The sequence below is a fragment of the Platalea leucorodia genome (assembly GCF_965183815.1).
Source record: "Platalea leucorodia genome assembly, chromosome: 4".
Taxonomy (NCBI): domain Eukaryota; kingdom Metazoa; phylum Chordata; class Aves; order Pelecaniformes; family Threskiornithidae; genus Platalea; species Platalea leucorodia.
The window spans coordinates 70,871,215-70,891,453 of record NC_138826.1 but is presented as its reverse complement, the minus strand read 5'-3'; the positions used below and the strand labels follow the sequence as shown (position 1 = coordinate 70,891,453).

General features: G+C 61.0%; 2 protein-coding genes across 4 annotated transcripts; both read left to right on the top strand.

Moving 5' to 3' along the window:
* Positions 1–234: 234 nt before the first annotated feature.
* Positions 235–5,482, top strand: LOC309589290 (extracellular serine/threonine protein kinase FAM20C-like; the record flags this gene model as incomplete). The annotated part of the gene is made up of 10 exons (XM_082309276.1): positions 235–766; positions 2,250–2,425; positions 2,513–2,591; positions 3,097–3,189; positions 3,373–3,488; positions 3,802–3,982; positions 4,077–4,186; positions 4,882–4,963; positions 5,103–5,162; positions 5,248–5,482. Exons 1-10 carry the CDS (start codon positions 297–299, stop codon positions 5,480–5,482), a joined length of 1,602 nt encoding a protein of 533 aa, XP_082165402.1. The 5' UTR covers positions 235–296.
* A 2,274-nt stretch (positions 5,483–7,756) lies between these two features.
* SUN2 (Sad1 and UNC84 domain containing 2) lies at positions 7,757–19,911 on the top strand. Of its 3 annotated transcripts, XR_014228055.1 has the most exons (19): positions 7,757–7,837; positions 8,132–8,291; positions 8,892–9,064; positions 9,208–9,342; positions 9,546–9,641; positions 9,833–9,926; positions 10,139–10,209; positions 10,426–10,550; positions 10,906–11,127; positions 11,211–11,288; positions 11,376–11,419; positions 11,878–12,043; positions 12,129–12,356; positions 13,437–13,521; positions 13,631–13,746; positions 13,929–14,096; positions 14,528–14,620; positions 14,735–15,004; positions 19,857–19,911. XR_014228055.1 is itself a non-coding variant. In XM_082310665.1 (18 exons), exons 2-18 carry the CDS (start codon positions 8,161–8,163, stop codon positions 14,846–14,848), a joined length of 2,139 nt encoding a protein of 712 aa, XP_082166791.1. In that variant the 5' UTR covers positions 7,757–7,837; positions 8,132–8,160; the 3' UTR covers positions 14,849–18,225. The 3 variants fall into 3 exon arrangements, 2 of the variants coding, with proteins under 2 accessions (XP_082166791.1, XP_082166792.1); XM_082310665.1 differs by lacking the exon at positions 19,857–19,911 and having other exon boundaries at positions 14,735–18,225; XM_082310666.1 differs by lacking the exons at positions 14,528–14,620; positions 14,735–15,004; positions 19,857–19,911 and adding an exon at positions 14,405–14,491.
* Positions 19,912–20,239: the final 328 nt, after the last annotated feature.

Genomic DNA, 20,239 nt, shown 5'->3' with positions numbered 1-20,239 from the left:
AACTTGCCCCGTTCACGCTAACCTTGGCAGTGCCAGCTCACCCCTTATCAGTGCTGATAAACCCTGCCGCAACCTCCCGCCCCGTCCCGCTGCCGGCCCGGCGGTGTCACCCTGCAAGGTGCTGCAGTGACAGATCTTTCCTGCGACTCTGCCCTTGCACCGGTTGCTCTTTTGCTGCGATGCTCTAAATCCAGGACGCCTCGCTCCTATTTTTGCACAGAGGCTGCAGCCACACCAAATCTCTTCTAGCCCCAGGTGGGTGCCCACCCCTTGCTGAGCATCTCTGGCGAGGAAGGATGCGGCGCTGGCTGCAAACGCTTTTCCAAAGGAAATTTAAAGTCGGTCTCCTCTTTCTCCTGTTCTTGGCTCTCCTGGTGCACCTGGCAATGGATTTGGCTCTCCCTGCAGCCCGCAGGCCCTGTGGCTGCAATGCGAAAGCACCGAAAGCCTCAGGTGTCCCGTCAGGCAGCCCCGTGCTGGCCAGCCCCAAAAAGCTGAGCCTGCGAATCCTTCAGGATTTCAGCGGCAGCAATGGCTCTTTGGACAAAAGCTCCCAGCCAAAGGGAGCGGGGCTGCACGCCTCGCCGGGGGTCCGGCACCAGCACGGAGAGGGGAATGTGGGGCGGACTGAGGGATCAAAGCTGGCGGCACTCTTCGAGCATCCTCTTTACAACATCCCAATCCCGGAGGTGACAGAGAAAGACAAGCTGTTTGTCGTCAACCCCATGGAGAAGTTCAGCCTGCACAGCAGCGGGAGTGACGAATGGTGAGGAGCGAGCTCAGCCCTGGTTTGCTTTTGGGGGGTACCTGGGTGTGAGGGGACAGGCGGCAGGGACTAAACACGTAGTTTCCCTGCGTAGATCAGCACTCTACCCCAGAGGGGCCTCAGTTGCTGAGCGCGCTCTTCTTGTGCCTCAAATCCTCTCTTAGCCTTGAATTTCTGGGCTGCTATCTGTGAGCCTGTAGCACACAACGAAGCCAAAGGAGACTCTCAAATTACTCATAGTATTATGTAGGGTATCTTTTAGGTGATCTCCTCATCTCCTTTCCTTCCCCAGTGCAGACTAGCCTTTGGTCTCTCCCTCTATATGTGAGGAAGTCCCCACTCCAGATTTCTAACCAGTTTTATCCCCCTCTCCCGACACGTTGGAGATGAAAAGCCTGCAGTGTAGGTTACCTCTAACTGCGAGACCATTCCTGTCCCGCATTTCGCAGGACATCGCCTGACCTCTTTAGGCTCAGCCATACGATGAGCTCACCGCTGCCGGCTGCCTATTTTTATCACTGGACTACTAACCTCTAATTAGGAGGGAAGATATTAAAAGCTTTAGCGTCAATAACACGTAGCAGCTTCCTTACGGAAAGCACACCTTCCAAACGTGGTGGCTGCTAAAATTAGGAGAGAATAAAAGCTGTTTTAAGAGCTGGTTTCCACAAATGGGTGTTTGCCTTGTCTCCAAGGACCACCTTGCCTATGGATAAGCATGGGAGATGGGTCTGGTTTGATGAAATTGTGGCACAGTCTGCATTTTCCTGGAGAGAGATGTGCACTTGGGTTATAGATGCCCTGGGCCGGACTGGCCCATTGCAATGCTGGTGGGTGCTGGTGCAGAGGAGGGGCAGATACCCCCAGGAGCCCCCCTTGAATGCCAGCAAATTGCAAATTTGCAGGAGGCACAGAGACAGGGATAGTGCTAACCCAAACTCATCCCCCCCGGGGAAACCAGGGGTGTGTGATAAACCCATCCAAGGGGAACTGGACGTTGAGGGTGGGCGTTCAGGTCAGTGCTGGGGATGGCTGGGAAGCCCCTGCTCCTCCACCTGTTTTACAAACACATGTGTCCCCAGTGAGCACGTGGTGGGGTGTAGCCGATTGTATTCCCAGGGGCTAATCCCTTGGGGAAAACCAACAAGACAAGCTGCTCCAGCAGGGAAATAAAGGCACGGATGAGAGGAGCAGGATCAGCCCAGGGATTTTCTGCAGGGGATGTGAAGGAAGACACTGAGCCCCCCCCGGCCATGCCGGCAGGTCTCCCTGGCCACCAGGCATGGGTGGGATCTGCCCAGGTGCCAGGAGCACCAAGGAAGGTGCAGGGGGTTTTGCCACCATCCAGGGCTTGTGCTGGGCCTTCCCCCCGCCTCACCCTCCATGTGCCAGCTCCTGGGAAGGGCCTGGGGACGTGGGACCCCTCCCGTCCCAACTAAACGCTGTCGTTGTTGTTGGGGTGGCGGTGGCTGTCGGGCTGCAGGGTCAGCAGCAGTAAAGCCGAGACGCTCCTCCCGACAGGGAAGACAGCCTACGACACCTACCCCGCCTGGCTCAAATTCCATGTCGGCATCAACCGGTACGAGCTGTACCCCCGCCGGGACCCCCTCATGCCCACCCTCCTCCGGGACTTGGCCACGCAGAGGATCGTCAGCTCAGGTACCACCTCCCTGCCTGCACCCCTGCCCGCACCCCTGCCCCGCTGCCTGCCACCCACCTCCCTCATCCCCGTGTGCCCCTTTTCAGTCCAGAAGTCCGGCGGGACCCAGCTCAAGCTCATCATGACGTTCCCGAATTATGGGCAGGCCCTCTTCAAGCCCATGAAGTGAGTAGAGCTGGGCACAACCCCATACCCCACTTGTATGGTCCCATCAGGTGGCAAGGAGCGGCCGGAGGAGACCACAGAGGGAGAAATGGGGAAATGCTTCGTGCGCTGCCTCGCTTCAGCCTCCCCACCCCAAAATCGAGGAGAGCGGGATGGTCCCCTTCCCCTCACCTTCCCCGGCAGTGCTTGCGGCAGGCTGGGCGCAGCTTGTGATGGGGTAGTGACCTCCAGTGGTGGAAAGAAGAAGATGGTCCATGAGGACCATCCAGCACCCTCCCGTCCATGAGGGCTTCCCCAGCCCTTGGGTTAGGAGCAGGGGGTGCGTGGAGGCCTGGCTGGGGAGTCTGGGGCTGCACCACCCAGCAGGGAGCGACTGGAGGAGACTGGGTCTGGCTGTGTCTCCAGTGGCACCAGGGACATGAGCTGAGGGGTGGTTTGGAGCCAAGCCCACACTCGGGGTGACCCCGTCCATGGCCATCGCCCCCACCCTCCCCTCTCCTCCCAGGCAGACCCGGGACCAGGAGACCCCCATCGACTTCTTCTACTTCTCGGATTTTGAGCGGCACAACGCAGAGATTGCAGCCTTCCACCTGGACAGGTGAGCACAAGCTTTCCATCCAACTCTGCCCTCCTATGATGGCAAAGCAGCAGCAAAACTGCTCCTTCATCCCATCTCTTCCTCCCCGTTGCGACAGATACCTGTGTCTCACAGTGGTTGTAATAACTCGCTGTGAAAACCAGCCAGGGCTGGCAAGAAACAGTTCCAAGTTCTGTGTTTCAGGATCCTGGATTTCCGGCGAATCCCCCCGGTTTCTGGCCGTTTGGTCAATATAACGAAGGAGATACGTGACATCACCACGGACAAGAAGCTGGCCAAGACTTTCTTCATCTCCCCAGGTGAGCTTTCATGCCATCCATTCTCTCCTGCAGCCACCTGCATGGAGCTCACCTGGCTCACCCGGCTGCTCCTGCCCTGGCTCCCCCCGCACCGGGGAAAACCGTCCCTTTGGGGACTGCTCCAGCTCCTGCCAGGTCCCCTGCCACGGGGCTCTGCTCCTCAAGGCCGCCTTTGCTATTGCTTTGCTGGTGGCACGTGGTGACGGTGCATGGAGCATCCTCACCCCGCTGCCTGCCGGACCACCCTGCATGGGGGTAGCAGGCTCATTGCCTTCCTGCTCTTGGTCAACCTTTGCTTTGTCCCCACGGCCAGCGGGCAACGTGTGCTTCTACGGGGAGTGCTCCTACTACTGCTCCACCGAGCACGCCCTCTGCGGCAAGCCGGACCGGCTGGAGGGCTCCATGGCCGCCCTGCTGCCTGACAAGACCTTGGCCAAGCGCCGCTCCTGGCGCAGCCCCTGGCGCCGCTCCTACCACAAGAGCAAGAAGGCTGAGTGAGCCGGGGCACGGGGGGCATGGGGGGCATGGGGGAGCGGAGCCGTGGGACGCTCTCACGGCCTCGTCCCCTGCCCTGGCCTTTGCCCGCAGGTGGGAGCTGAACCCCAACTACTGCGCTCAGGTGAGAGAGACGCCGCCCTACGACAGGGGCCATCGCCTCCTCGACCTCATTGACATGACGATCCTCGATTTCCTTATGGGTGAGCCCTGCCGTGCCGGCACTGGGGGCTGCAGGGGCCCCTCGGGACCAAGAGGCCCGAATGGCACCGTGTCCCGCAGTACTGCGCCCTGCAAGGTTTTTTGGCCAAACCGTTGCTCAGGCTGCAGAGCGCCGCGCTCTTACCCAAAATGAGAGCAAAGGCCTGTGCCGTTAGGGCACATCCCGGGCAGAAGCCGAAGGATGAGAGATGCCGGGGTGATCCCAGCTGAACACCCCGGGCACGGGAAGAGCCTCGAGGCAAGCTCCCACGTGCAGCCCCTGGGGAGCCGGGGCTGGCGGTGATGCTCCCTGGGGCTCGCGCTGCCTCTCCCGTCCCCGAGGCTGCTCCTTCCCCCCCCCCGTGCTGTCCCCCCACCATCATCTGACTTGGAGAGCTTCCCTCCTCCTCGTCCCCAGCTGCCCAGCCGTGCCTTTGCTTTTGCTGTTACTTCTGCTCCATTTGCTGCTGCTGTCTCTCCATGGGGCTGCTGGCATGAGAAGGGGCCTGGAGGCGCCAGGGGCTTCTCTTGGGTCCCCCCGCCATGGCCATGGCCGCCAGATGGGCACCTTAAAGGTCCCCCCAGCCCTTTTCCCCAGCCTCTGGGTTTCGGTCTTGCACCAGGAGGGTGCTCCTCCCGGTCCCTGCTCTCACCTCCTGGCCCACCACCCGATGGCAAATTTGTTGCCCCGCCGCAGGCAACATGGACCGGCACCACTACGAGACCTTTGAGAAATTTGGGAACGACACTTTCCTGCTCCACCTGGACAACGGTCGCGGGTAAAGTGGGATGGAGGGGAAGCAATCCTGGCAAAGGGGTGGGGGGAGACTACAAGTCTTGCCGAAACGCGTGCTGCATTGGGCTCTGAGCTGCAGGGCGATGCCGCCCTGATGCTGGCTTGCGGTCTTTTCCCCGCAGCTTCGGCACGCATTCCCGTGACGAGCTGTCCATCCTGGCTCCCCTCCGGCAATGCTGCAGGTAAGGGGCTCCCGCCGCCCACCCCAGAGCTGCTGTTGGGGAGAGGCTCCCGGGATTGAGACCTCTCCCTCCTCATCTTCGGCAGCATCAAGAAGTCGACCTACCTGCGGCTGCAGCTGCTGGCCACCCAGCCCTACCGCCTGAGCGACCTGCTGCGAGAGGCGCTGGCCACCGACCCCCTGGCCCCTGTCCTGGCCGAGCCCCACCTGCGGGCGCTGGACCGTCGCCTGGGGAAGGTGCTGGCGGCGGTGGGACGCTGCCTGGCCAGGGCCGCCCGCACGGACGAGGTGCTGGTGGATGATGTGGGGTCACGGGTGTGATGGGGGGCTCAGTACCCCGCTGGGTTGGGGTGTTTTGGCAGGCTGCCGAGAGTGACACGGGGATTGGCGTGCAGCTCTGACTCCGTGTGGCGTCGGCTTTTGGCGGTGCTGGAGCCAGCGGTGCGATGCACCAGGAAAGCAGGCTGTAAGGATAGCTGGGACGGGGAGGGTATTTAAATAAAAAGGTTGGCCTAGTGGAGAAGACACGAGCTGACATCTCCCCCGCCAGGCTGCTTTCCCAGCCCTGACCTGTCCTTGCGTGCCTGGATGCGTCGTTTCAGCCCTCCAAAGCATTTTAGGAAAGGGTAGGGACTTTTCCTGCCTTTCCCTAGCAAGAGCTGCCAAACTCAAGCAGTGGGCAAGCTCCTTCTGCGCCCCCCCAGCATGGTGGTGCCCTGGTGACCCCCAGAAAGAGAGCTGAGTCTCCCCGCTGTCGGTGTGGGGAAACTGAGGCACAAGCTCCCAGCCACTCACCGCTTATCCCTGCCCTGCTCTTCCCACACCCACCTGAAAACGCCCACGGCTCTGGCATTGCTGCCTCCACCACAGCACCAGGGGTGCAGCAACGGGGGGACAAGCCCCACTCCCCTCCTCAGCATCCCCCCAAATTGCCTGGGAGCCACTGCCAGTTCCCTCCCTGCCTGAAATAGTGGCTCTTGGGAGGGGACAGATTGACCCGGGGCCATGCACCCTATTTAGTGCCCAGTGGCTCAGCACCCAGCTTATCCCCTGAGCCTCCCAGGGGGGTTAATCCACAGCAGGGTTACGTCAGCCGGGGCAGGTGCCATCGCTACAGTCACCACCAGTGTCCCCAGGACGGGGCACAGGGTTAGCATGGGCATGGCCAGAGATGAAGGTGCCACTGGGCAGGAGAGAGGTCCTCCGGCCTGGCCGGTCACCCACGGAGCGATGGGAAGCTGCAGGAAAGGATGAAAAAGGGCAGCTGGCGCAGCGGGAGACAGAGCTGCCCTGGAAAAGCCAGGCAGAGATTTAGGCCAGAACAAAAAATGGGCTCAAAAGGGAAGGAAAAAAAAAGGGAGACAAAGAGGATCTGTCCGCGTTACACAACGTGGCCGAGGACTCTGAATCGGGGTTTGTTGCGCCGTGCCCCCCCGACGCTGGTGGCACGTCCTCCTGTTTCTGCCCCGGCTTGTGCACCAAACCCCGGCACAGGGAGGAAAAGGTTTCAGGGCTGTTTTGCAACAGGTCACTCCCCTTCTGCCAGCTTCGTGTTTTTTAACTCTTTCTATAAATGGCTTTTTGCTGCCATACCCAAAGCCAGTGGGGCCGTTCCCGCCCCGTGCCCCACCGACACGACCCCACAACCGTGTCCGGACCCAGGCAGCCGGTTCCCCCCGCCATCACCGAGTCCCTCCCAGGCAAATCTTTTTCTGACGCGCCGTGTGATTTAGAAACCGTGGCGTGGGAGGGCGGCTGTTTTCTCAGCCCAGCGAGTTTGCACAAGGTCCCGTCTGCGCCGCTGCGTGTTCAAAGTCCCACGGGAGCAGCCGGGTTTGGCTCACACCCCGCTGCCGAGCCGGCCCGGCCGCCCGTGGGGGGAGAGGGATGGTAACGGGGTGTCTGAGGCCACGGGCCCGGGGAGCAGCAGAACCCGCCTGCCCGGTCAAGGCGGCGTGGGCACACGGGCGTCGAGCGAGGCTGCGTGGGCACACGGGCGTCGAGCGAGGCTGCGTGGGCACACGGGCGTCGAGCGAGGCTGCCCGTGCCGCAGGGACGGGTTCGGCCGTGCCGTCGTGCCGGGTGGTGCGTGGGGGTGCCGGGTATTTCCCACCCCACCGGGGCTGGCAAACTGGCCGCCCCAGCAAAACCCAAACGGGGCTGGGGCGCAGCCCTGCACCTGGGAGCCCCCCTTTTGGGTCGGCATCACCCACGGGACCTGCCCGGGGGCCTGCCCTTGCCCTTGGGGGGGGCATGGGGGGGGGGGGGGGGAGGGGAGCCCCCCGGGGCTGAGGCGTTTGGTGACCAAGCTCCCTGCGGGCAGCCAGGGGGTGGGGACGGGCCCTCCCCATCGCCCCCCCAAAATGATGATGATAATAATAAAATAAAAATAATAATATGCCAATAGCGATAATAACAACCACGATTATAATAATAAAGAAGGGGGGGGCTCGAAGAGGCCCCCAGAGGCCGGGGGGGGGGGGGCGGGGGCGGTGGCCCCGGCGGGCGCGCGCGCGCCGTGCGGCGGGGCGGGGCGGCGGCGGCGGCGGCGGCGGCGGGGGCGGGGGGGGGCCGGGGGGGGCGGGAGCTGGGGCCGCCTTCCCCTGCAAAACAAAAGGGAGCGGAGCGGCGGCAGGGGCGGTGAGGGGCTCTGTGCCTGCTCTGCGCGGCTCGCCGGTGGGTTTGGCGGCGGGGGGGCGGCGGGTCCGGTGGGGCGGCGGCCCTGCGCGGGGGTGGGTGGCCCAGGGAAGGGGGTTTGTAACCCTATAAGGGGAGGCGGCGGCGGCGGCGGCGGGGGCGGCCCGGGCAGCAGGTGCCCCGGGCGGGCTCGCAGCCCCCCCAGCCGCACCGAGCGCCCCGCGGCCGCCTGCACGGGGAGCGGGTTTCGGTACGCGCCGGGGCCCCCGCTGCAGGGGGGTCCCGTCCCGTCCCCCCCCTGCTGACGCTTTCCTCTCTCCCTGCCCCCCCCAGGTGAACCGTGCCCGGCCCGGGCCGCCGCCATGTCCCGCCGCAGCCAGCGCCTCGTCACCACCACCCGCTATTACCCGGGGGACGACGATGCCACCACCAGCAGCAGCAGCAGCTCCCTGCTGGGGGGCCAGCAGCTCCCCTTCAAGGAGAGCACCGGCAGGTTAGTGGGGTGCAGGGGTGGGGTGTCCCCCCCTTCCCAAACGTGGCCAGGGCGCTTCATCCCACGCCACGGGCTGGGCGCTTTCCCCGGGGTAGGGCATCAGGGCGGCTCGCAGAAGGGAGCGTGGCGGCGAGCTCGCTGCGTTTCGGCATGGCCGCCTTGGCACTGGCTGTGCCCACGCTCTCTGGCAAAGGCCCCGCGCTCCCGGCCCGCGGCACCTCTGCGTCCCCCCTGCCCTGGCACCGGAGGCTGCCGTGGGCAGCGCGGGGCAGATGCGAGCCTCCTCCTCCCGGCGGCAGCCGCCTCGGGCTCGATGGCGGGAGGGAGGTGCGCTGCGAGCACCGGGCCGGAAAACCGCAGCGGTGCGAGCGGAAGTGGTGCCGGCAGCTGCCGGGGGACGGGCGGGGGGGACTTTCGCAAAGCAGCGGTTGCACCCTCCGAAACCTGCTGCTATCCGGTATGGTGGGGGGGGGAGTGGAGGGAAGTGATGCCGGCTGAGGGATTGGGGTGAATTCCCCATTTCTCCCCCGTGGGTGCGCCGTGACACCCCCCTGCCCCACAACCACGTGTGGCTGATGAGCCCGTTCTTGCCCCCGGCAGGACGATCAGGAGGAAATCGAGCAGCACGAAGCGCCTCTCTCCAGCCCCCAGCACCCAAACCTCCTACTACAGCGAGTCCCTGGTGAGCGAGTCCTACCTGGGGGGCAGCCGGGGCCTCGCCGCCCTCGGCAGCTCCGTGCTGGACGATGCCCTGGACAGCAGCACGTACTGGGGTGAGCCCTCCCTCCCTCCTGTGGCAGCTGGGGACCTCGCTGGGCACTGGGGGGGTGTTAGGGCAGTCCCCCAGGCCGGCTGACCGGGTTGCCCCCTGTGGGGGTGGGTGGTTTCTGAGGGGGACTCTGTGTTTTGGGGGCAGGTGGGGAGCTTTCCACCAGGAGGAGAAGAGGCACAGGGGACACCGAGTCCAGTAAGATCAACGGGCTGCTGGAGAGCAAGACGTACGACACCTATGCCTCTTCGTCTGGGTACTCCTCGGAAGATGACTACGCCGGTAGGGATGCACCAGCCTGTCTGCGGTGGCAGGGATGCTCGGGGGGGCGTCCTCAAGGGGACCAGCTCACAGCCTGGTTGTGCCCAGGGTGCTGCCAGCCCCCCCCGCCGCATGCCACCTCCTGTGCAAAGCCTTTGCCCTGGGTGACTCACAGGGATGCAGGCTCTGTTTGGTGACTTACTGCCTCGCTGCTTCTTTTCCAGGTCACTTTTACTCGGGCCAGAGTGGCTCTGGGTCAGGGCTGAGGACCGCAGCCTCCCGGGTGGGCTCCTTCCTCTGGCAGGTGCTCACCTCCCCGGGTGAGTGGAGGGCTGGCGGGGGGGTTTCTGGCAGCACCTTTCTTCCCTGCCAGCATCTCCCCTCCCCACGTGCCGTGTGTGCTGTTCCCTGGTCGGGCAGAGGGGTTTTATCCCCCTGTGGGAGCATCCTCGGGGACAGAGGGTACGTCTCTGCTGGGACCCCGCCTGAGGCTCGGTTTCTCTCCTGGCAGTTCGGTTCCTGGGGTGGCTCTTCTCGGGGCTGGCAGCTGCCTGGCACCGCCTCACCGGCGCGGCTCCCCGCCTGGGTGGCGTCCCCTTCTCCAGGTGAGTGTGGTGGCGGGATGGGGGAGGCGTGGGGAAAACCCGCAGGACCCTGGAGAGGGGGTGCCCTGCAGAGCCCGGCATGCGTGGGGCGGGTGTCTTGTGCCAAAGCCCGGCTGGGCTTTGCTTTCCCTCTGGCCCCGATCCAGAGGAGCGCCGCGGTGGGGGAAGGTGGCTGCGGTCCTACAGGTGCCTCTTTCTTCTCCGCGCTCTAGGCGCTACCCGTGGCTGAAGAGGTCCCTGCTTCTGCTGCTGCTCCTCCTGCTCCTTGCTGCTGTCGCCTATGGTGAGTCAGTCTGCCTCGATCTGTTGCCCTGAGATCTGGGGCAGTGCAGAGCATCCCGCTGCCATATCTGGAGGACGGGATGGCCCTGAGCTCGTGTCCCCTGGCGCCTCTGCCAGGCGATTGCTGATGGCTGAGCCTCGGCACGTCCACCCTGTCCCTTGCTGTGGCCCATTACTGGCCTGCCATTTTAACCATCTCATCCCCCTGCATGCCCAGGAGCTTGGTACTTCTACCCATATGGGCTGTCGACACTCAGCCTCCCCGCCTTCCCGTGGTGGGGAGCTGGAAAGCTGTCCTCCTCCAATGCGCCTGGGGCAGGGGACTTGACTGCACTGGACCAGGTAAGCCTCGGCAAAGGCGTGGCGGTGGCCCAGGCGGGGTGGGCGCCTTGCAGGGAGAGCTGGGATGGTGTGATCCATGGCTGAGCCCTTCCAGGGGATGGGGAAGTGGTGGAGGATGGGGCAGGTGGTGGGTCCACACTGGTGGAAATGGCTCCCTCAGCTTGTGGCCATCTTGCTCTCAGGGTGTCCCAGGGATGGAGCAGGGGGAACATCTGCCCTGTCCTGGGAAGCAGCAGATGAATAAGATGCCACTGACTCTGGGGACTGGGTGGCCTGGGTCCCTGTGGAGCAGGCAGCCCCCGGGGGTCCATACCTCCCCAGCGGGCTGCATCGCACCCTGCCTTTGCCCCTGCAGGGGCTGCGGGGGGAGCACCGGCTCCTGGCTCGCTTCCAGGCCCTGGAGAAGCGCTTTGAGGCGCTGGAGGCCGACGTGTCGCGGTGGGAGCTGCAGCGGGGGGTGGCGGCGGGGGGAGAGCCACCCCCGGGAGACGTCCTGGCGCTGCTGGAGGGGCTGGTGAGCCGCCGGGATGCCGGGCTGAAGGAGCATCTCCGCGCTGATGTGACCAGCCACCTCCAGGTGAGGGGCGTGGGGGACGTGTGGGGAGATGGGGGCGTGTGGGGCCAGGCTCTGATGTTCCCCCCGCATTGCTCACCCTGCAGGGCGAGCTGGATGCCCTCCGAGCCCAGGTGCAGAGGGATTTAGACGGGCGCCTGGGGAAGATGGCACAAGCCTCTCAGGTAAGGGGACAAGCATGTGGTGGTACGGAGGCAGGACATCCTCACCGCCGGCGTCACAGGTCTCACCCTTTCCCCTTCTCCTGGCAGGAGATGGAGGCACGCTTGCTGGAGCTGAACTCGGAGTGGCAGAGGTAATGCTGGCTCTCCAGGCAGAGCCACGGCTCTGTTAGGGGCAGGCAGGTAGCAGGGTGAAATCCCCACAGTGAGGCTTAGGAGGGGTTTCCAGGTCTGGTTTGCTTGGGGCAAAGGAGAGGTTGAGAGGTCTGATCCTGGCGGGGAAAGGAAGGATGGGTATGTTGGTAAGAAAGCGCCCTGGCTGGCAGCAGGGCTCAAAGGGCGATTGCAGCAAATGACCTTCACCACTGTCATTTTGCATCACTCTGGGGAACATGGCCCTTCAGCCGAGGGGTGAGCTGGGAGTGCTTTCCCATGGGATACAGTAGAAGACATCATTGCCACAGGAATTAAAACCGTTTGGGGCTGGAGATGGGGTTGAGTGTAGGCATGGGGGATGAACCTCCTCCCCCAGTTTGCAGAAGGGAGCTGGGACTGCTGGCACAAGGTTTTGTGGCCTTTTCTCTCGGCACAGCTCGGCGCAGGAGGGCCTGCGAGGGAGCTTCCAGCAGGAGGTGGGCAAGCTGGAGCAAGAGGTGGCAGCGCTGAGGAGGGAGCTGGCGGGCCTCAAGTCGGACCAGGAGGTGATGGGGAAGCACGTGGAGGGGATGCTGGAGCAGCTGAAGGCGGTGCGGGCTGACGTAAGTCCCTGGTCCCCACCCTCTTTGGCAGAGGGAGGCATTAGGGTCCCTGCCCTGGGGCTGAGCTCTGTCCCCACTGTTTCAGGTGGAAGCGCAGTTCCCGGCGTGGGTCAGTCGGTTCCTGTCGGAGTCCCGGCCGGACGGCGCCTCTGGCTTCCTCCTCCAGCGGGAAGACTTGCAAGCGGAGCTACAGGCCTTGGAGCGTAAGATCCTGGCCAAAGTCTTGGAAGACCGGAGGCTGTCGGCACGGGATGCTCAGGCTGGTATCGGAGTGGCCCTGCGGCAAGGAGGGACTGCAGGGGTGACGGAGGAGGTGAGTGCTGGCCTGAGCCCCAGGGACATGATGGTGACCACAGGTGTGGGATTGGGAGCTGTGCCCCATTGCGTGTGTGCGGGGGGGTTGGCACGTGTGCCTGGCAGATGGCAGAGCTGTGGGGACAGCCCTTACAGCTGGGGCATTGATCCTGGGCTCACATCCCACCTGGCAAGAGCATCCCTGAAACTCTTCCATCCCTTCTCTGCTGCCAGCCTCCCCTGGGCTGTGCCTGTGTCCTGCCCTGGAAAGGGTCATGGGTGGCGATATCCGCACACCTGCAAGGCTCTTGCTGTCTTAAATCCAAGTTTCTGCTCGTATGTCTTTCACCCAGGAGGTGGGGCAGGTGCCAGCGAGGTTTCCACGGGCTGAGCATCTTGTTTACCCCTGTCCTTCAGCAGCGCTGCCGAGTCATTTTGGGCAAAGCATTTCAGCAGGATGACACCAAGGGAAAAAATGAGCCTGCTTTCTTTGGAAAGAGTTGTTGGCAATTCCCTGCGGAGGTGGTGGAGGGAGGGATCAAGCTGGGATTAGCAGTCCCCGCAGTCTGCGCCAGCTTCGTGCACACCATAAAGTTTAGACCCACAGTGATGCTGCAGGGCCCCAGCTCCTGGGGCTGGGCTTGGCTCCAGAAGGATGCTCCAGCCCGCTCCCCCTTTTCCAGATGGGGGGAGCTCCCATCGATCCTGTGGGACAGAGCAGGAGGGATCAGCAGATGATGCTGGGGAGGACTGGGTGGGCTGTCAGGTTGTGTCTGGTACCTGCTGGGGGATAGCCCTTCTCCCCTGGGGCCAGCCCCTCTTTCGGGATGGGGACGGGCGAGCCCAGCGTGCCTGGGCCCCGCCCCTTCATTGCACAGTTCCCTTTGTCTCGGGTATTTTTAGCAACCTCTAACGAGACTTCCTAGCCAAATGCCTGTCCTCTTGTTTTTGCCGTTGTGATTCATCCCCCGCATCCCCCGGCTGTTTTATGGGAAGGTCCTTGCGCCCTCTCCATCCCCATGGGGTGGAGGCGGGGGGGGGGGGGCAGGATGCCTGCCCTGGCCCTTCATCTCTCTTGTGCCCTCTGCTCCCACTGCAGCAAGTGCATCTCATCGTGGGCCAGGCCCTGAAGCGCTACAGCGAGGACCGCGTAGGGATGGTTGACTACGCCTTGGAGTCAGCAGGTAGGTGGTGGGGGGCTTTTGCCCACCCGGGATGAGCCAGCCATCCTGGGGAGGGGACCACAGGGTGCTGGCATGTAGCTTACCTGCTGCCGTCCCCTCTCCGTGCTAGGGGCCAGCGTCATCAACACCCGCTGCTCGGAGACCTATGAGACGCGGACGGCGCTGCTGAGCTTGTTTGGCATCCCCCTGTGGTACCACTCGCAGTCCCCCCGTGTCATCCTGCAGGTGGGCACCCTTGGGGCGAGACCCCACCGAGGGGGAGGACCAGCTGGGATGGTTTTCCTGTGGGCTTGGTGGGCTTTACTGGGCTCCCGCTGTCGCTCCAAGCAAGCGGCCAGGCTGATGTCGGGGAGAAAAATGACACTGATGGTGATAACATTGCTGGTGTCTCGCTCCTGTGCTTGTAGCCAGATGTCAACCCCGGGAACTGCTGGGCATTTCGGGGGTCCCAAGGCTTTGCCGTCATCCGCCTCTCCAGCATCATCCGCCCCACGGCTGTGACGCTAGAGCACATCCCAAAAGCTCTCTCGCCCCAGGGGACCATCCCCAGCGCCCCCAAGGACTTCGCTGTCTATGTGAGTGCCCTCACCTGGACCCGAGGGAGGAGCGGGGGGACGTGGTGGGAGGGTGCCATGGTGGAGGGCGCAGGAGGGGAGGGCTACCAAGCCCCATACCTGGCTGTGGGGTGCTCTGGGGGTTGGCCTTACCCTGAAGAGGAGGAAGAAGCAGTACTGGGGAGGAGGGGGGGGAGCACTGGCCTTCAGGAGGGGTTTTGGGGGATGCTGGGAGAGAGGGAATTGAGTAGGTGTAACTCTCGGTCTTCCCCCCCACCCCTCCCCACTGCCCTCTGTCCCCATTTGTCTGTTTTGGCCTGGAAGAGCAGGAGCGGAGCCCAAGTGTGCTTGTGTCTCCATCTCCCTCTTCCACCCCGGGTGCGCTCATCGCCTCCGGTCTCCCTCTCTGATCACCCCCGGTTCTCCCTTTCTGCCTCCCTGCCCCTCCGTAGGGCTTGAAGGAAGAAGGAGAGGAGGAGGGCCTTCTCCTCGGGCAGTTCACCTACGACCACAGTGGTGACCCCATCCAAACATTTTACTTGGAGGTAAGTGCTTTACCCTCGGGGCACCTGACCCCAAGAAGAAAATGGGGCTCCTGGGGTCTCTGAGCCCTCGAGAGCTTTCAAGGGCTCAGTGTTTTCCTTTCTCCTCTCCCCAAGGGTGATGCCGTGGGCACGTACCAGCTGGTGGAGCTCCGGGTGCTGAGCAATTGGGGACACCCCGAATACACCTGTATCTACCGCTTCCGTGTGCATGGGGAGCCGGCGCACTGACCCCCAGCTCCCGCGTGGGATGAGGATGCTGCCGGGCTGACAGCAGGAGGGGATTCGTCTGGTTTGCTGCTTCGCACGTAGAAATCCTGGGATGCGCCAGCAGCTGCCCCGGGAAGCTGCTCCCCTCTGGGGAGGAGAAGAGCTGGGGTTTAAGGGGTGAGGTTTTCACTCTTCCAAGAACCGGGGTGGTGAGGCAAGAGCATCCTACATGGGTTCTTGCGCAGCCTGGCTTGTTTTCAGTGCGTATCGGACATTTTAACTTTTTAAGCTAATTTTTTATCGGGTCTGCGCAGCCCCTCGTCCCCATTGCCCTGCTCTTCTCTGACGGCACGCTTAGCGTTGCTGGGGCTTGGGAAAGGGGTACGTAATTGTGCCATGCGTTTCACGCGGGCTTGGGCGCAGTATGGCGTACGGGACCGCGGTGACCGGCTCGGTGCTGCCGGCGTAGGTGGGAGCCACCAGTCATGGCCACTGAGCCTCTCTGCTCCACGTGGGGTAACTTCTCCTGCCTTGGCATTGGTTTAGGTAAAGATCTCCAGACCTCTGATGCTGGGCTGGGAGAGGGGAAATAAGACAGTATTAACGAAGTATTAACATAAAACTAACGGTTTGAGGCGGCAGGAGGGGAGAAATTTAGCACGCGTTGGTAGTGGAGCTCACCCCGCTGCTGCCATCCGTCCGCTCGAGCCCTCCTGCTGCCGGCGGCTGTGTTGGGTCTTGGCGATGCTGTTGGCCCCCCTGGCTGGCCGGCTCCCTGGTGTTAAGCTTAATGATGCTATTGAAAACTCCTGTCGCCTGCTTCCCCTTTTGGGTTTGTTCTGTGTTGTGGTTTTTGGTTTTGTTCTGTGTTTTTTGTTTTTTGTTTTTTGTTTTTTAAGGGGGGCGGGGAGGGGAGTATTTTCCAGTTGGGATGTTGGGGATTTTTTTTTTTTTTTGTAGTAAAAGGAGAAAAAAAAAAAACCAACTTATTCCATGCAATTTCTACTTAGCCGGAGAACGCTATGTGGTGCTGCTCGAGCAAGTGGCTTAGACGCGGTGAGGGCTAGAGCTTTGTTTAGTAGGAGAATAGTGCGTGCGGTAGGATAAGCTAGAATAAGATGAGCAGAGTTGCTTAAAATAAGGGTTATCGGTGGCTTGGTAGCTGGACCTGGGAGACAAGGTCCTCTGTGGACTGCTGCTTGGTGGGGTGCTGGAGGCACTCCTGCCCTCCTTGCTCCGGAGATGTCCGCTGAGACTGCAACATGTGGCTGTGGCCTCTTGCCTGTGGCTGCACCTGTGTATCGGTGACTGCTGGCAGCGGGCAGGAGCTGCTGCCCCAGTGCTCTGCACGAGACTTTCCGTGCCTCGGTGGTCTCTTGGGTGGGAGATGGGGCAATCCCCAGGGCTTGCAGGTGCCAGCATGCTTTTGCACCTTGTGGAGAAACAGTGTCTCCCCCCGCCTGCGATGCTCAGGGCTGCCTCCGTCCCCTCCCAGGTGGCTGGCGCCGACTGACCTCCTTTCTTTTGGAAGGGCTCCCTTTCCCTCCTGCCTTCTCCTTGCCAGCATTGCTCAGTTCCCTGAGCCCTGGCAGCAGAGGAGCGTGCCGGAGCAGGATGGGGAGTTCTGCCTGCAGTGGGCACGTAAATCCTGCCTGTACCTGTGGTGTGAGGGGGGGAGCCGTGGCAGGGGACTGCAGGAAGGATGCACGGGGACCTTCCCCAGGCTGACGAGCGCCAGGGCCATCTGGCCACTCCACCTCCTGGGGCTGCCTGCATCACGCGTAGTTTGGCTTACGTTCTTGGATGGCGTTTACAGCCTCCACGTTGGTCTTGTGTCTCATTGAAAGAAAAGCTAAAGGGCTCATGTTTAGTGTTTCAGCCCTGTCTGATGCTGCCATCATCCTTCCCCTGGCACTGCGAGCACTAGGGGAGCGCCGTGAGTTGATTCCCACTCTTGTCTTCTCTGCTTGACGCACTGTAGGGTGAGGGGTATGGAGATGGGGAAGGGGCTGAAGAAGTGTCTTCCTTCAGTATGCCCTGACGTGCGTCGGGCAGAGGTGCTGAGCCCTGACCCTCTCATGCCAGCCCGAGGGGATGAGGACGATGGCAGCACATCCCTTCTGGAGGGGTCTCCTCGCTCCAAGCAAGGGAAGCGAGCCCAAAGGGCACAGCCCCATCTCTAACAGGTTAAAATTATCCCATGGAGCCCCCTGCGGAGCTGGGAGGCCCTGCTGCAGGGAGAAAGCAGACCTGCAGCCAGATCCAGTGACGATAAAGTCTCTCCTATGTTGAGCATAGTCTTAATTCTTGGCAGCCACAGCCAAAGTTATTTTAAACTTGTCTACAGCTGCCCGCTTGCCTTGGAGTCATGTCCGTGAGTGCCCTGCGCACATGGAATTGTGCTTTTATGAATGCCTGGACCTGTCCCGGGCTCGGCAGAGCAGCTCCTGTATTTAACTGAATGATAGAGAGCAGAAATGAAGCTCTCCCCCTTCCCTGGGGGTTCTCTGGCTGCTGGAGCAAATGCCATAACCACGAAGCTGGAAAACCCCTTTTTTTATGTCCCTTCTGGCTCCCGGCCTCTGGCTTGGGCTATTTTGTGGTAAATCAGGCATGCTAGTGAGAGGGGGGGGAAAAGGGGACCTCTTTCCCTGCGAATGGAGTTGGAGCAGGGTCTCTGCTCCTTCCAAGGGGGTGTTAACCACTGGCTCTGGGGTAGGCAGCATTTGGCTTTAACAGGGCAAGCGTGCCCTGTCCTTTGGAGATGAAAGTCTCTGCTGTTCTGAGGTAAAACCCCCCGGAGACCCCAGTGAGAGGTCACCCTGGGGGTTTATGCCCTTCTCTAGGGGATAGCGCTGGTTTTAGAGGCCTCACCATGCCCGCTGCGTGAGGATCCCCAGGAAGGCAGGCTGAGGCTACATGCGGCTTTTCCCCAAATTCTGCATCGGTGTTGGGCTGCAGCCTGGGCATCTGTACCGACTGCCTGGCCAGCTGCCTTTTGCCAGCAGCAGCTTGCAGGATTTCTGCAACACTTTCCTGAGCTGCAGAGGAAAAGAGGGCACGTAAAACTGCTGCTTCAGCATGTGCATCTCTGCCCAAGGGTATTTAATCCTAGCGCTGATGCAGAAGATGAGCCTGGTGAGGCAGGAGAAATGCGAAACAGCTGTCAGAGCAGCTTTCCCTTATTGACTCCTTTTCCCTCCTTCTCGGTTTGCCTGACACACGTGTTGTGAATTAGCCCTGCAGAAACAGATGGTTATAGGCAGGAGATGAGTTTGTATTTGATGCTGTAGCCTGTTGCAAATGCTGCACTGTTTTGTTCATTTTATTTTCTAATCAACAGATTGTAATTTATGCCTATGCAAGAAAAAAAGACCAAGACAAATAAATTATGTCAAAACTGCCATGAGTGTTTTGCAGGTGAATTTGCTGGTGGGAATGATGCACAGCTAGTAGATAGACAAAGCTATTCTTGTAGCTCTTAAGTATTCTCATGGCAAATGCTTATTTTCCAGCCTGACATACTAACTCTAGGGTCTGCAGTTTTCACCTTGTCATCAAGTAGGCTCTAGGATGCAAAAACTGCTTGGAGCAACAATGAAAACAAGACTTACTCTTAAAAACTCAAATTCGTTGGGACTTTGACGACTCCTAGTAGTCACGTCTGTGACAGACCGTGGCTGCGTGCTCACTCCATCCTGCAGTGACCTCCAAGCCATCCCTGGGCATCGGTCCATCCTCTGCCTTATCAGGGGCATAAGCAGAGGCGGGCTTGGCCCTGAGGAGTAGCAAATGAGGCTGGGGCAGCAGAGAGGGCAAGGACAAAGCCTGACACAAAGCACAGTTAAAGGTAGCTGCAGGTTCTTCTCTTTTCCTTTAAGATGGGCTGTAAATTACTCAGCAGGCAGCTAAGAGCAAGTAGAAAGGAAATAGTTAATTGTCCTCAGCATGAGGAAGTTAACCTAGAGCATAAAAAAAGGCTGAAAAAAAGGGAAATTGAACTGGCTGGAGCTTGAGGAGGGTCGCACTGGCATCTGCTTAACCAGGATGGGCTGGGGGCCGGCTTGTGTTGAGGAGTGCCCATGCAGCTCCGGGCAGAAGGCCACCCTAGGGGAAAGCTTGTTCTCGGCTGGCCCTGGATCTGCCCTCACCAGTTTTCCCTGGGGGAAGGGATGCTGGGAAAAATGGGGAGGGGGACAGAGAGAAAAACTGATACGGACAACAAATGGGAAGGGATGGGGCATTGGGTGCTTGCAACCAAGTGCTCAAGCGTAGACAGGAGCAGAGGGGCGAGCACACCTCCAGCAGCGTCTCTGCTCCCCGTAAGTGTCCATAGCGCCTGATACAGCGGGAGCAGAGGGGCTGGGTGAGCCTTCGGTCTGGCTACCACCAGCTCCCAGCCCAACACTTACCTGTCTTGCGAGAGGGCCGTGCAGGGCAGGAAAAGCCTTGGTGAACCTCTGAGATCAACCGAGGAGGCAGGAAAAGGCCCATTCCAAGCCTCAGGGAGTCCCACTCTCTTTACAGATACAGGTGAGGTGCAAATTGCTGTGAGGGCCTGGGGAAGCACAAGCTTATGCAGGCAGTGGTAGTGCTGTGCTAAAACTGCGTCCTCTGGCAGTGTCTCCAATGGAGCCGGACCCAAATGATTTGCTATAGCAGCTCTTCGCACGCGCGCACACACACACACACACAGTCAGTCAGTCTTACACAACATAGCTCCCACCATGCAAGCATTCTCATTTCACCACTCTGCCGCCGAGAAGCACTCAATCCTAGGCAGAGTAAAACCTGTCGGGGCTGTGCAGAGGCTCAGCGGCAGCTCTCCTGCGGCACGGCGTGCCCTCCCCTGCCGCCCCTACGAACGCAGCCTCCTCTCCTAGCCAGCAAAGGAGCATGGTACCAGGCAAACCCACTTAGCCTGGCTTTCGGCATTAAAGCAGCAACTGCTGGTTTTCCAGAGGGACACAAAGCAACAAGACATACTTTTAACTTGGAACAAACTTTTTTAAAATTTATTATTTTATAGATCACACCAGCCTGAGTGATCTTTGAATGCTGGTCACAAAAGAGAGATCACACCACCTCCTTTGCACAAACTGAAGTAAACCCTCTTCCAGTCTTGGCAGTCTCCTTCATTTGGAGCACAAGGAATGGAGAAAGAAAACCGCCTGGAGCTCCCTGCTCCCCTCGGAAGCAGAGGGCAGTCAAATCAGATGCAGTTTGATGCTGGTCCAGGGCCAGAAGACAAACGAACCAGGCCCTCGTGTCCTGCTTGGCCACACTTCACACCCCCTCACAATGCGGGTGCTATTAGTGTTGTAGCCGCCTGTAGTTCCTCCCTTGCCAGGAGAGTGCTGGTATTTAGGCACATAGCTTGGAAAGGACTGTCTGACCTCCCCGCTTCCACCC

What these genes read in the sequence shown, in the direction of transcription:
- SUN2 (XM_082310665.1), top strand. Translation starts at nt 8,161, where the DNA reads ATGTCCCGCCGCAGCCAGCGCCTCGTCACCACCACCCGCTATTACCCG. An exon ending in CCTTGCTGCTGTCGCCTATG is followed by an intron (nt 10,210 to 10,425) that starts GTGAGTCAGTCT and finishes CTGCATGCCCAG; the next exon opens with GAGCTTGGTACTTCTACCCA. An exon ending in AGATGGCACAAGCCTCTCAG is followed by an intron (nt 11,289 to 11,375) that starts GTAAGGGGACAA and finishes TTCTCCTGGCAG; the next exon opens with GAGATGGAGGCACGCTTGCT.